The sequence below is a fragment of the Geotrypetes seraphini genome, chromosome 11 (assembly GCF_902459505.1).
Source record: "Geotrypetes seraphini chromosome 11, aGeoSer1.1, whole genome shotgun sequence".
Lineage (NCBI taxonomy): Eukaryota > Metazoa > Chordata > Amphibia > Gymnophiona > Dermophiidae > Geotrypetes > Geotrypetes seraphini.
In genome coordinates this window covers 99,922,822-99,937,957 of record NC_047094.1, presented here as the reverse complement: position 1 = coordinate 99,937,957, position 15,136 = coordinate 99,922,822, and the positions used below count along the sequence as shown (strand labels likewise).

Here is a 15,136-nt window from a genome sequence, read left to right as displayed (position 1 = left end):
CTGGCCTGGTGGTCCTCCAGGAGAGGGTTGGGAACCACTGTTCTAGAGGATAGAAGTGGAGCTTTGCAAAGTGTTGTTGCTCTATTTTAGCTGGTTCACTTTTGGGGGCGTTACAGGTGCTTCTGTCAAATTTATTCCAGTTTATTATTTTGCAGTTAGACCTTAGAGGGGCTTAAAGCCTATTCCATATTATAGAATGTTGTTTGTTCATCAGTGGGTCTTTCCTCATCTCTGTTGCTTCCAGAAGGTGTGTACATCACCAGAGTCAGCAGAGAAGGGGAACCTGGGTTCTTAGCACTCCACCGTGCACTTTTGGATGTGTTAAGAAGGAATTTGTGCCCATTCCTTGTGCCTACTTAAATATCAGATCAATTAGAAGTACACTTCCCCCTCTGTATTCGTGAATTCCGTATCTACGGATTCGGTTATTCATGATTTTGACCAGAAATTTTTTTTTTTAATTTTTTGGGCTATTTTTAGCCCTGTAAGCTCCCCCCCCCCCCCCCCCCCGGTGGTCTAGCGGGTTTTCAGGCAAGAGTGATCTTCCCACGCTCCTGCCCCGTGCAAATCGCTCACAGGAAATGGCTGCCTTGAGCTTCCATAGTGTCTCGAGCCATTTCCTGTGAGCGATCTGCGCGGGGCAGGTGCGTGGGAAGACTCCTGCCTGAAAACCCACTAGACCAGGGGTCTCAAAGTCTCTCCTTGAGGGCCGTAATCCAGTTGGGTTTTCAGGATTTCCCCAATGAATATGCATGAGATCTATGTGCATGCACTGCTTTCAATGCATATTCATTGGGGAAATCCTGAAAACCCGACTGGATTGCGGCCCTCAAGGAGGGACTTTGAGACACCTGCACTAGACCATCAGATGGGGCTTACAGGGCTAAAAATAGCCAGGGGAAGCAGGGGATAAGGGCAGAACCGGCCCGAATATTATTAGCGGTTTTTCTATATTCGCGGGCCGGCTCTGCCCCTAAACCCTGTAAATACGGAGGGGGAGGTGTAAGGTTCACATGGTAGGAGATTTGGTTTTTGGAAGAGCAGTTAGGATGTCTATTTTTGACAAACCTGGTTGAGATTTGATAATGATCCATTAATAAACTAATTTTGTCCTCCAGGTTATAAAGTCTTACCATTATGTAGACAGAATAAGCGTGGTGGAGGTTTGGTTATCATTATTGAGTTTACTTTGTTGGACTCCAAATTTACACCTGATCTGGATATTTTAGCTTGTCAACTTATTGATATATCACTGACAGATTCTTTAACATGCATACTTTGTGCCTCCTCCGGGTTGTTGGTCAAAAGTGTGTGAGGATTTCTATGAATTTGTAACTAATAATTCATTGACATCTCCGGGTGATATGGATTTACATTTAGAAGATTAGACTACCAGTGGTTGAAGAATTTAAAACTAGTGTAACTTCTCTCGGATATGTTGTTCCTGTTTTTTCCAGGACACATTAGAAAGGGCATCATCTAGATCTGGTCCTTTTTCTAAAATGAATTCTTTATGGCCGTACATTTATCTTTCTGATGTAGCTTGGAAAGTAATTCTATGGTTTGATAATTTTATATGCTCTTATTTTAAATTGGCAAGAATTTTCTGCATTTAAGAGAGCCTCCAAGAAGGGTTTCATCACGTGGCCATACAGTTTAGATGAGTTTGGGTCAAGTTATGATCTTAATGTTCCCCCTGATTCTTCTTTAGACTTTTATTCTCATTGTAATTCTCTGTTAGTATTTTGGAATCTCTCGCCCCTAAGAGAGAGTATGTAAAGTTTTGAAGTAACTCAAATCTTTGGTACGATCCAGATCTTTTGGAAAAAAATGTGAGTGAAATAAGTGTAGAGCATATACTGCTCAGGTAGGGAATCCAGATTTTTATTTTTTTAATTTCTTTATTCATTTTAAAACTTTCAACAAGTAATTCATTCTACAATCATATACACTATAATAATACTTATTAATCATACATTCACTGAAATCAAACTATTACTTCGCCCTCCCATCCTTCTTCCAATATAATCATATAATTTTATACATATAAAATCATCCCACCCTCCCCCCTTATACTTCAATAATCAAAAGGAGAGAAATAAATTATTAATTACTCAATTCTAATTATTCCTTACAATAATTTGTTAATGGCTCCCAGACCTCCATAAACTTTTTATAACTTCCTCGTTGGACAGCTATTATTTTCTCCATTTTAAAAATATGGCACAATGAATTCCACCAAAAACTATAACTTAATCTATCATAATTTTTCCAATTCCTCGTAATTTGCTGAATAGCAACTCCTATCATTATGGTTTTGATTTTAAAAGATTATTCCATGCAGTAAATAATTTAATTGATGTGAAAAAATCTAAACAGGCACCACAATCCAAAATTGTAAATTTTAAGGTCCTCTTGTCAAGATGCAAAGGATAATTTTTTTTTTTCTTAAACAAGATCATTCTTGCTGCATTGCAGATCCTTGCTGCTAGAAAATGACACAGTGACAAAATTCATTACCATTCCTGTCCCAACAGGAAACAATCCCGTGTCATTCTTTAGTGTCTATCTCAACCTCAGTCATTCTACACCAGCGTTCTTCAATGCAAGGCTTTGAGGGTCAGTGGTTGTACCCACTCATACTTTGATTCTTTCCTCTCTCCTTAAAGAATGACATGGTATCCTGCAGTTATCTGCGGGGACGGGAATGGTGATGAATTTTGTCACCGTGTCATTCTCTACTTGCTGCATTGCAGATCTGAGTTGAAATTATTTTCAGAATGTTGATTGGAATTTATTTAGAAAGCTATAAGCAAAATATGTCCGTTCTTTTTGCTTCTTGGATGTATGATCTCCAAGATTATTTGACGTTGGCTGTTTCCAATTCCGAGGGGAACTGTTTAAATGGTTACAAATGATGATGAAGTTGGCAAGTATCCCACAGAAAAGGGTCATATTATCATTACCCCTATTGTAAAAGACAAAAATCTCGATTGGTCTATTGCTTTTTTTGTTAAACTACTAGAAGGTATAGTTTATATTCAGTTGTTGGAGAGTTTTGATTTACTGCATTATTCTCAGTCAGTCTTTTGCCATCTGTTTAGTACAGAGACAATATTTGGCATTTTATGTTTGTTTTTTAGTAAAGGACATTTTATGTTTGTTTTTTAGTAAAGGATCAGGGGCACTAATCTTGCAATTTGATCTTAGTAATGCTTTTGATCTTGTAGATCAGTGTGTCGCAAACATTTTGAAGCTGCGGCACACTAAACTCGGGGTCGCAGCTGGAGGGCCTCCGCGCATGCGCAGAGATCCTCCAGATGGGGCCCTGAGCTTGCTAACCCTGGGAGGAGAGGTGCTGGTGCCAGCTGACTTTGTTTACAGGATGTGCCACAAGAGGCACGTTCTGTAGGTAGTCAGCCGGTGCCTCTCCTCCTTGCTGGCGTCTCACGGCACACCCTGAATCTCACCATGGCACACAGTTTGCAATACTCTATTGTAGATCATAAGCTGATGTTTGATTGTTTGGACTCTGAATTTCTGGGCATGTCCATCAATGGTTTCAGGAATTTTTATGTTCTAGAACTTACCAGGTGCTCTCAGATGGTGTCCTTTCTGATACATGGACTAATCCCTGTGGGGTACCCCAGGGCTCGCCCCTCTCTCCATTGTTCTTCAATATCTACATGTCATCTTTGGGTACTAGGTTATCTGATTTAGGGGTCAAACGTTATACTTACGCAGATGACACAACCATCAATTTTTACCTTTAAACTCTTTACCATCAAAACAGTGCCACCAAATTACCTTAATCTTGGCAAAGGTGGAAGAATGGATGAAGGAATTCAAATTGAAACTCAATATACAAAAAACTAAATTTTTCGTTGGCACTTCTCATAGTGTCCCGCAAACTTTTCAGCGCTACAGCACACTCAACCCGGTGCTATGGCCGGAAGGCATCTGGAAGTGCGCAGACATCGATGTGATGGGAAGAGGCCCTCCGGCCGTGACCCTGAACCTGTCACTTCGCCGGTGGGGGATCCTGGAGGAGGTGAGACATGGGCAAGGAGGAGAGTCGTGAGAGGCACGCCCTCTAAGCAGCCGGCGCCTCTCCTTGCCAGTGTCTCGCGGCACCCAGTTTGCAATACACTGGGTTAGCTGAAGAAAATCTTAATGTTGATGTAAAAGGTGTAATTTTATCCCATATAATGCACTATAAAAATCTTAGAATTTCAGTTAGATTGGAACTTAACCATGAAAGCACAAGTAAATGAAATTGTGTGCAAGGGTTTTCGTGCCCTTTGGAAATTATGCTCTATCAGATCATATTTTGACACTACAGTGTTTCAACTGTTGGTGCAGTCTTTAGTTTTATCGGTTCTAGACTACTGTACTACTAATTTATTTCTATAGCGCTACCAGACTTGTGCAGCGCTGTACAGTCACAAAGAAGAAGACAGTAATATAGTTATGTTGTCTGGTACTCAAAAGCACCTTCGAAGGCTCCACGTTACAAAACATGGCAGTTCGTCTGATTTTCATTTTAAAAAGATCAGATCACATTACACTCTACTTTCATAAATTGCATTATCCCAGGACAAGCAGGCAGCATATTCTTGACTGATGGGTGACGGCACTGACGGAGCCCCGGTACGGACAATTTTAGAGTGATTGCACTCTAAGAACTTGGAAAGTTCCAGTAGGCCGCACCGCGCACGCGCGAGTGCCTTCCCTACCGACAGAGGCGCGCGGTCCCCAGTTTCTTAGTTTCCGCGGAGCTAAGAAGACGCGTCTCTTTCAACGGCTGTTGAAAGATTTTTTTGTAATAACGCCTTCCCGCTCGCGTAAACCCCTTTTGGAAATAGTTTCCTTTATTTCTTTTCTTTTCTTTAGTTTATAAAAAAAAAACAACTTTAGTTTTTTTCTTCATTTCTTTCGATTCGCCCCGGCGGGGCCTGTTGCCATCATCGAGGCCTCGGCCTTCGATTTGGCAGAAGCCGTTTTCACTTTCATGCCCCCTCAACCCGGTTTTAAAAAGTGCCAGCGGTGCACTCGACCAATTTCACTGACAGACCCGCACAACTGGTGTCTGCAGTGTCTTGGTCCTGACCATCGAGCGTCCACCTGCACCCGCTGTGCGACTTTAAAGAAGAGAACTCTAAAAAACCACCAGATCCAACAGCGGTTGTTATTTGGGCCGAGATGTCTGATTCCGCAGCACCGGCACCGACATCGGCCCCATCTCAGTCGGCACCTACTTCGTCGACACCGCGCCGGCGTCGCACCCCGCAGGTAAGCCGGCTAAGAAGCCTTCCCCGTTGGAGCGTCCTCCAGTCTCAGTAGCAGCGAGTCCAATCCTGCCGACCTCGAGGCGCCCACGGAAGCGCTCCGCTCCTATTGAGGTGAGCCCCTCGACATCGGGTTCCTCATCCTCGGAGCGTAGAGCGGCACCACAGGTACCGCAGAAGAAAAAGGCGGTACTGGTGCCTTCGCTGGACGAGCGGATTGCTGCTGTCCTGCAAGTACAACTTAAGGAGCAATTGCAACAACTCCTTCCTGCATTTTTGACACCGAGCCTTCCAGTCCCGGTCCGGTCTGAGCCACCGGTACCGACAGTGGAGCGCTCTCTTTTATCGGCATCCACTTTGTCGGTACCGGTTCACACTGCTTCCTCGACTTCGATGCCAATCTTAGCACCGGAACCGAGAGCTCAACACCAGGCGGTGCAGACCTCGGTACCAATGCAGCATGTCACATCTCCTGGTACCGTGTCTATGCGGTCGGGTAAGTCGACGCGCAAAACCCGACACCTGGAACCCTCCACTCCGGAGTCTCGAGACCGTGGCTCTCAGATTCAGGACCATGATTTGTGGGGTGACTCTGAAGAGCCCTTTCTGTCTGAGGGTGAGTGTTCCTCTGATGAAGAGGATCAACTTGTTGCTGATCCCTCTTCTAAACAGGATTCCACATCTTTTACTTCATTCTTAAAAGAGATGTGTGAATCTCTTTCTATTCCCTTGGAGGCTGAGTCGAAGAAATCCAAGGCATTCCTTGATGCTCTGGACTTTGACCAGCCTCCAAGGGAATTTCTCTAACTTCCTCTCCATGACATCTTACGAGAGACTTTTTATAAAAATTTAGAGACTCCCCTCACTGTACCAAGAGCTCCTCGTAAACTGGACTCCTTATACAAGGTTATCCCTATTCCTGGTTTTGACAAACCTCAGCTCCCGCATGAGTCTCTTTTGGTAGAATCCACACTTAAGAAATCAGCGGGAGCTAGTGTGTATGCCTCAGTCCCTCCTGGCAGAGAAGGAAAAGCCATGGACAAATTTGGCAAACGTTTATATCAGAATGCCATGTTAGCCAATAGGTCAGGGAACTACGCTTTTCATTTTTCATTTTATTTAAAGCACCTCATTCAAAACATGGCTGCTTTTGAAAAGTACCTCCCTGACCGTAAGAAACCTGCTTTTCATGCCTGTTCTTCCTCTCTTCTCCAGTTACGCAAGTTCCTAGTTCGGTCAATTTATGACACTTTTGAATTGACTTCTAGGGCCACGGCTATGTCTGTTGCCATGCGTCGGTTGGCATGGCTCAGAGTCTCAGAGCTCGATGTAAATCATCAAGACCGCCTGGCAAATGCTCCCTGCTTGGGGGATGAGCTCTTCGGAGAGTCCATGGATTCCACTACACAAAAGCTTTCTGCCCATGAGACTCGGTGGGATACTCTCCTGAAGACTAAGAAAAAGGGGTCTTGGACACAGGGGGGGGGCAATGACAGATACATAGGGGAGATATTAGAAATGGAGAAAATAGGAGCACAGAAGCGAGATGGTTTGTGGGGATGGGACAGGGACAGGGACCGAGCTCGCAGGCTCCAGTGGCTTGCACAAATTACATTGTAACGTGCCATGAAAATAAGAGGGAGGAAGGTAGATAGATAAGCCACGTGAGAGGAGCTGAAGGGTAGTAGAAAGGAACAGATGGTAAAGGAGGGAGGGAAGGGTGGTGGTGGAAAGGAATAGGACAGACATTGAAGGAGGGTGGAGAGGAACAGACCCCGAAGGGAAATGTGGAAGACAGAGTGGGAAGAAGACAGATGCCAGACTATGGGGGAGTGAAGGGAAGAAGATGGGTGCTAGACCAATTGGAGGAGGGGGGTGAAGGGAGAGGCACAGTAACAGCAAATGGAAGACGTAGAGAGAAGACACACAGTGGATGGAAGGAATTGAATGAGAAGATGTGGAAAGCAGAAACCAGACAACAAAGATAGAAAAAAAAATTATATTTATTTATTTATTTTTTGCTTTAGGATAAAATAGTATATTAGTTGTGTTGATAAAAATTTATAAACAAAGCCCTGCCAGCTGAACATCTCTTTCTCTAGTTCAGCAGCAGGATCTTTGATTTATAAGAAAGGAATAAGCTAAATATTACAGTACTAAGGCTTATATGGATGCAGCGGGGACGGTGACGGGGCGGTGAATGGGATGGCAGTGGCAGTGACGGGGCGGTGAAAGGGATGGCGGTGACGGTGACGGGGAGGTGAAGGGAACGGCTGTTGACGAAGAGCTACGTGTGTGTCTTTCTTCGATTCCAGCCAGAATATCAGCTTTGTGTTCAGCCAAACAGGCCCAGGTTTCGCACTGAATAAAGTATTTTATAATTTTTCACTATTCTGTTTACTTAATATTTCATAATAATTATAAAATACTTAATATTTCATAATAATTATAAAATACTTTCTTTGTGTTTATTTGATTCCTATTCAAGAGAATTACTTTATATATAGTCAATATAGGCACAGAGTTAAATTTTTTAACATTTTCTAATGGTGGTGTGCCTCGTGATTTTTTTCATGAAACAAGTGTGCCTTTGCCCAAAAAAGGTTGAAAAACACTGCTCTAGATCAGAAGGGGCAGGGATTCTACTTCCGTTATTTTCTGGTCCCCAAAAAAACAGGGGATCTCAGACCCATCCTAGATCTTTGCGATCTCAACAAATGCTTGGTCAAGGAGAAATTCAAGATGCTTTCTCTGGCAACCCTTTATCCTCTTCTCCATCAAGACGACTGGCTATGCTCCCTCGATCTCAAAGAGGCATACACTCATGTACCCGTCAATCAGTCCTCCAGACAGTACCTCCGCTTCATGATCAATCACTGTCATTACCAATACAAGTTGCTGCCCTTCGGTCTTGCCTCCTCACCAAGAGTGTTCACCAAATGTCTGATTGTGGTGGCTGCCCTTCTACGCTCTCACCATCTTCAAGTCTTCCCTTATCTGGACGATTGGTTAATCAAGGCCAATTCATCTCAAACAGTGCTCCTGGCCACCAACCAAACCATCCTGTTTCTACAACTTCTGGGGTTCGAGATCAATCTACCCAAATCTCATCTCATCCCCACTCAGAAACTTCAATTCATTGGAGCGGTGCTGGACACAGTCCACATGAGAGCATTTCTGCCGTCCAACCGTCTTCAGACTCTTCAATCTCTATGTCAGCAGGTGCTTCCACAAAGTTCCATCTCTGCCAAGCAAATGATGATACTCTTGGGTCACATGGCCTCCACAGTTCATGTCACACCCCTCGCACGTCTTCACCTGCGCACTCCTCAATGGACCCTAGCTACCCAGTGGTCCCAAGCGACGGATCATTGCTCACGACACATATCTGTGACATCATCTCTTCGTCAGTCTCTACAATGGTGGTTGATATCCTCAAATCTCTCCAGAGGTCTTCTGTTTTCATCTACCTCCGCATCAACTTGTTATCACCACCGACGCCTCCCCTTATGCCTGGGGAGCTCATTTGAACGAGTTCCAAACTCAAGGTCTTTGGACAGCCCAGGAAATGAAACATCACATCAATTTCCTAGAACTCAGAGCGATGTTTTATGCCCTCAAGGCCTTTCAACATCTTCTCTTTCCTCGGGTCCTCCTGCTGTGCACAGACAATCAAGTTGCGATGTACTACATCAACAAGCAGGGTGGGACAGGCTCTAGCCTCTTGTGCCAGGAAGCCCAGAAGATTTGGGCTTGGGCCACAGATCACCAACTATTCCTGAAAACTATCTACATTCAGGGAGAACAGAATTCCTTAGCAGACAAGCTCAGCAGAATTCTCCAGCCTCACGAGTGGACACTCGATCCCTTGACTCTTCAGTCCATCTTCGATCAGTGGGGCACCCCTCAGATAGACCTTTTTGCAGCTCCTCACAATCACCAGCTGCCCCTCTTCTGCTCCAGACTCTCCTCTCCTCACCGTCTGACAGCGGATGCATTTCTCCTCGATTGGTCCAATCTGTTCCTGTACGCTTTCCCTCCTCTGCCTCTCATGTTAAGAACCTTGTTCAAGCTCAAGAGGGAACGAGCCACCATGATTCTGATTGCTCCACGGTGGCCCAGGCAACATTGGTTCTCCCTTCTACTTCAACTCAGTTCCAGGGAGCCTTTTCTTCTTCCACTGTTTCCATCTCTGCTTACGCAACATCCCAACCTCCAGTCTCTGCACCTGACAGCTTGGTATCTCTCGGGCTGACTTCGAATGATACTCTTTTGTCTCAGCCCGTTCGCTCCATTCTGGACGCATCCAGGAAACCGACCACTCTGCAATGTTACCATCAGAAGTGGACTCGATTTTCTTCCTGGTGTCTTTTTCATCATTTTGATCCCACTTCCCTCGCAGTGGAGACATTGTTGGATTATCTTCTTTCTTTGTCTGACTCTGGCCTCAAGTCTACTTCCATCAGAGTCCACCTCAGTGCTATTGCGGCTTTTCATGAGCCAGTTCATGGAAAACTCCTCTCAGCTCATCCCTTGGTGTCCAGATTCATGCGGGGTCTTTTCAATGTGAAACCTCCTCTTAAAGCCCCTCCTGTTATCTGGGATCTCAATGTAGTTCTTTCCGCCTTAATGAAGCCTCCATTTGAACCTTTGGCTACCGCTTCTTTCAAGTTTCTCACTTGGAAGGTACTTTTCCTTATTGCTCTTACCTCTGCCAGGAGGGTCAGTGAGCTACATGCACTTGTTGCAGATTCACCTTTTACTGTCTTTCATCATGACAAGGTGGTTTTGCGTACACATCCAAAGTTTCTCCCTAAGGTTGTCTCTGAATTCCATCTCAACCAATCTATTGTTCTACCTGTCTTCTTTCCGAAACCTCACTCACATTCTGGAGAACAGGCTCTGCATACTTTGGACTGTAAGCGGGCTCTAGCTTACTATTTAGAGCGTACTAAGCCCCACAGATCATCTCCCCAACTCTTTCTGTCCTTTGATCCGAATAAATTGGGACGTCCTGTTACTAAACGTACGTTGTCAAATTGGCTTGCAGCGTGCTTTTCATTTTGTTATGCTCAGTCCGGACTGACACTGGAAGGTTCTGTCACGGCCCATAGAGTTAGAGCTATGGCAGCATGTGTGGCTTTCCTCCGTTCCATGCCTATTGAGGAAATCTGCAAGGCTGCTACATGGTCCTCAGTTCATACTTTTACATCTCACTATTGTCTGGATGCATTCTCCAGACGGGATGGACACTTCGGCCAATCTGTTTTACAAAATTTGTTTTCCTAATGGCCAACCTTCCCTCCATCCCTCTTTTTGTTAGCTTGGAGGTCACCCATCAGTCAAGAATATGCTGCCTGCTTGTCCTGGGATAAAGCACAGTTACTTACCGTAACAGGTGTTATCCAGGGACAGCAGGCAGATATTCTTGCGTCCCACCCACCTCCCCGGGTTGGCTTCTTAGCTGGCTTATCCTAACTGGGGACCGCGCGCCTCTGTCGGGCGGGAAGGCGCGTGCGCGGTGCGGCCTACTAGAACTTTCCAAGTTCTTAGAGTGCAATCACTCTAAAATTGTCCGTACCGGGGCTCCGTCGGTGCCGTCACCCATCAGTCAAGAATATCTGCCTGCTGTCCCTGGATAACACCTGTTAAGGTAAGTAACTGTGCTTTTGTTACCTGTGGAGGCACATATTATGTTAGCATGTTTTTGTTATAAGGCACTTCATGGTTTGCTGTCTGGTTATTTACTGGATCACTTTGTATTTAACAATTCTCTTCGCTCTTCATGAAATCTGGCATTCTTTGTCTTTCCCCCAGCCAGAGGATACATGTACTGAAAGGTATTGGTGGGACAGAAGAACCAATGTAATGTAATATTTAAGAAATTTCAGGGTAGGTTGCTTCCTTATCAGGCAGCAAACTGAGAATCAGAAATTCATGCTTTTTTAAAAATTAAATTCTACATCTTATCTCCAGTTTAGAAAACTGTTTAAAACCTACTTGTTTAAGAAATTTTTAGATGTATAGCATATTAATTTATGATTGTCAATTTATTAATTGTATGTTATACTTGTAATTCACTGTATATAAGCAGTTTCTTAAATTGTTGCCCACATTGAACTGCAAGGTATTGCAGGAGAGAAATAATATTCTATGGTTATGTTCTGTTCCTTACCCCCAGCTGTTGGTGCTCTGTGAAGGCTTATGCCACATTTTCTCAGGGAGTAATCCTCGGGGATTCAATACCTGATAACTGCACAAGTCTGCTTGATTGTTCTGTCTTTAATAGATAGTTGCTTGACTGATTTTTGATCCTCGGTTTTTACAAGAACCCACTGAAAAACACCAATTGTCAAGAGGTAGATAATATTTGACATTTTGTTTATAATACATTTTGATCTTGTTTAAAAATTCGAATATTTCCATATCTGAAGGTGAGCCAGAGATCTAAAGTTCAGAGCTTCCCTTGGTCTATAGCACTGAGCATGTTTTTTCATCTTTCTCTTTTTGTAGTTTTGTTATGTACTATATTTAAAATAGCAGACATTCAGAGTTGAGATGGTAAATAACCCATTGCGACAAAGTTACCTTTAATTGAAGCACTGAGTACTGTTATAGCAACTTTCAGTTCTTCTACAGTTTGCATCTGTATTCACTTTCTGGCTTATGTTTAGGGTACAGTTCTGGATAGAATTGACTATAATGTTGAACAGTCCTGTATCAAGACTGAAGATGGCTTGAAACACTTACATAAGGTATGTGGGGGATATCCCTTTTTTCATGGGGGATTGAGTATCTTTTGTTCTGATGTGTTGATTTTAGGTAGCTTTTAATGGTTTACTATTACTTTTGTTTAGTTGCAATGGTTTAATAGCTATTAAAATGTTTTATAGCTATTAAAATATGCACACATGAACTGATGGCCAGTGTTGTAATTTTTTTGATTTTTTTTGGGGGGGAGATAATGTAAGATTTCAATGATATTTTAAGTCTTTCTAACTGTAGTAGAACTTTAAAACTTTTTGTTTTAATTCCTCTGCTTTGGCCATTTAATGTTAATTCCCAATGAAGTTGGGTGGCTAAACCTCCCCTCCATTCCCCCCGCCCCATTTTTCTTGCTATTGTCCAACTTCTCATTCTCACCCAAAAAGCCAAGAAAGGACAGCCATGGCTTACTCCCTTACATGGCATTTTCAAAAGCCATTTTCTTCAACAATTTTTTCTCCTGAGTGGTAGTCAGAGCTTGCTCTATTTGGTAAAAATTGATGCACACTATTTTGGATAGGAACGTTATATTTATTAAGGCACCAGCACACAGGAAAACCTAACTTCTACTTTATTTCATTTTCTTTTTATAGGCAGAGCAATACCAAAAGAAGAACCGGAAGATGCTTGTCATTTTAATTTTGTTTGTGGTAGTCCTTGTCCTTATTGTTGTACTTGTTGGTGTCAAGTCTAAGTAGGATATTAAGCTCGATGTCTCTTCATTCTGTGTCTCTCTTTTGCACCCCCCCCAATGTGAACAAATGGACCTGCCATGCCATAATCTGCTCGGCTGCAAGTTGCACAGGGGTACAGCTGTTGGATGACATGGCGAACCCTGCTCCAAAATCTTCTTCCTTTTCACTTGGCACAGAAAGAGGCCAGCAATCAGGAGTCTGAAATCTTGACACAGCAGTAAACAAGGGTAGGGAGGAAGAGTATTGGTAATAGTAGACGGGGAATGAGTAGTAACACTTGATGGGAATAGACAGCTTTGACATCTCTGCAGTCCTGAAGCGCCACAAAAATAAAGTGGATCAACTGGTTCAGGCTTCTTGGGTATCTAAAGTGTTCCCAAAATTATATACAGGATGAGAAAGAACATATACAGTGGTACCTCGGTTTACGAGTGCACCAGTTTGCGAGTGTTTTGCAAGACGAGCAAAACATTCGCAAACTTGGTGCCTCGTAAATCGAGCTTGCCTCGCTGTACGAGCGCCCCCCCCCCACCCGCGATCCAGCATCCCCCTCCACCGCGATCCTACTTCCCCCCCCCCCCCCCCGAGCAGTCAATGACACTTCCTTTACCCGACTTGGCACCAGTGCCCGAAGATCCTCCCTCTTCTGGCGCGGCCTATGCTGGGCGGTGCATCGGAGATCTTCCTTCTGGGCTGGGCTGGACTGGCTTTGAGCATTTGCGCATGCTCAAAGCCTTCTGGTCTCGCTCTCTCTGAGATTGAGAGCGAGACCAGAAGGCTTTGACATGCGCAAATGCTCAAAGCCAGTCCAGCCCAGCCCAGACCAGAAGAAGGAGGATCTCCGACGCACCGCCCAGCCCAGGCCACGCCAGAAGAGGGAGGATCTTCGGGTACCGGCACTGGTGCTAAGTCGGGTAAAGGAAGTGTCATTGATGTGCGAGGGGGGGGGAGTAGGATCGCGGTGGAGGGGGGGGGAATGTGAGTGGGGGAGGATGTCGGTTCACAGGGGGAGGAAGCCAGATCGCGGGGAGGGGTTTGGAACAGCGTCAGATTCCTCAAGGGGGGGGAGAATGGAGCAGCGCCGGTAGCCTCGGGGGGGGGAGGAGGAGGTGGAACCAATCAAAGCAGTTTCCCTTACTTCCTATGGGGAAACTTGCTTTGATATACGAACAATTTGGTTTACGAGCATGCTTCTGGAACGAATTATGCTCGTAAACCAAGGTTCCACTGTATTCATTTCAAAAAATAACTTGGACTAAGAAAATTGAAATGACATTTGAGAAGGGTATCTAAAATGTTCCCCTTTTTTGAAAATGTGAATCAGGCCCTCACCAAGACATTTGGTTTACCTTCTGGGTTTTCTTTTAAAATGATTGAATTGCTTTAGAACAGAGGATCTAGGAAATACTTTACATCTTGTTTATATGAATTTAATGCCCAACATGCTGACAATGAATATTCACAATATATGTTTGCAAATATTTGGCTTCCAAGCCAAGTTATTTTGTATTTTGTGGTTGCCTGGAAATAGGAGTTGTTGAGGTGATCCCAAAGAATATAATTCAGAGCAGCAACAGTTGTATCTTAGCTATATAGTCTTACATATTTTCAGAGGGAAAAATTTTATAAATGGATATTCATTAAGGATTGACTTAACAAATTTACTCTATGCTGCTAAAATTATTGAGCAGTAATTCTTTTAAATTTGTGTTGCACACCTAATTATGAGTAATCCACTTCAAAATGTTGTAAATTTGCTATTTAAAATTTAAAAACTGCAGATCTATTTTATTAAGCTCATATTTACACACCTGTGAATTTCAAGAGTCACCATAAAATGTTGACTCTACAGTAGTTCTTAATTTGAACTGTAATAGCCCTGGATGATTAGCAAGAGGACTAACAGAATAGTAATCTAGTGTGAAATGATCAGTCAGAATGCAGTATTTCGCTCGTCATGTAGATAATTGATCACAGCTTAAAACAAGTTTTCTGGGAATTCTAGAAAGATGCAGTATTTCGCTCTTGTCATGTTTTCTGGGAATTCTAGAAAGATTTAAAGGGGTCATTTAGACGGTAGGGATAAAATCACTGCGTGAATTAATGGCATTTTATTCCAAAGAGACTGTCCTGTAAATGTTTGTATTGATTTTTCTAATACCCACATTTGTTTCTTAAGCACCGATAGGATATCATGAGAAGAAATGTGGGACACAATCTTCAGTGCTCATTGCTATTGAGCCAGCACACTGCTGTGCTGTATAGCTACTTTGTGGATTTCCAAATCAAGACCTTTTGAAATGTTTTGGCTCCTAGATGCTAAAACGCATTTGCTATAAGTTGTTTTTGCTGAGCTGCTTTCCAGAGCTTCACTGATACTTTGAACTT

At 43.5% G+C, this 15,136-nt stretch overlaps 1 protein-coding gene across 4 annotated transcripts in view; it reads left to right on the top strand.

Annotated features, from left to right (window-relative positions):
- Positions 1–13,277, top strand: part of STX16 (syntaxin 16) — a 46,178-nt gene extending 32,901 nt beyond the window's left edge. For all 4 annotated transcript variants that reach the window (XM_033962571.1, XM_033962573.1, XM_033962570.1 and 1 more), the window contains 2 exons: positions 11,963–12,043; positions 12,647–13,277. In XM_033962571.1, the coding sequence (XP_033818462.1) occupies positions 11,963–12,043; positions 12,647–12,751 (186 nt within the window). In that variant the 3' untranslated portion in view covers positions 12,752–13,277. The remainder of the gene's footprint in view (positions 1–11,962; positions 12,044–12,646) is intronic.
- Positions 13,278–15,136: the final 1,859 nt, after the last annotated feature.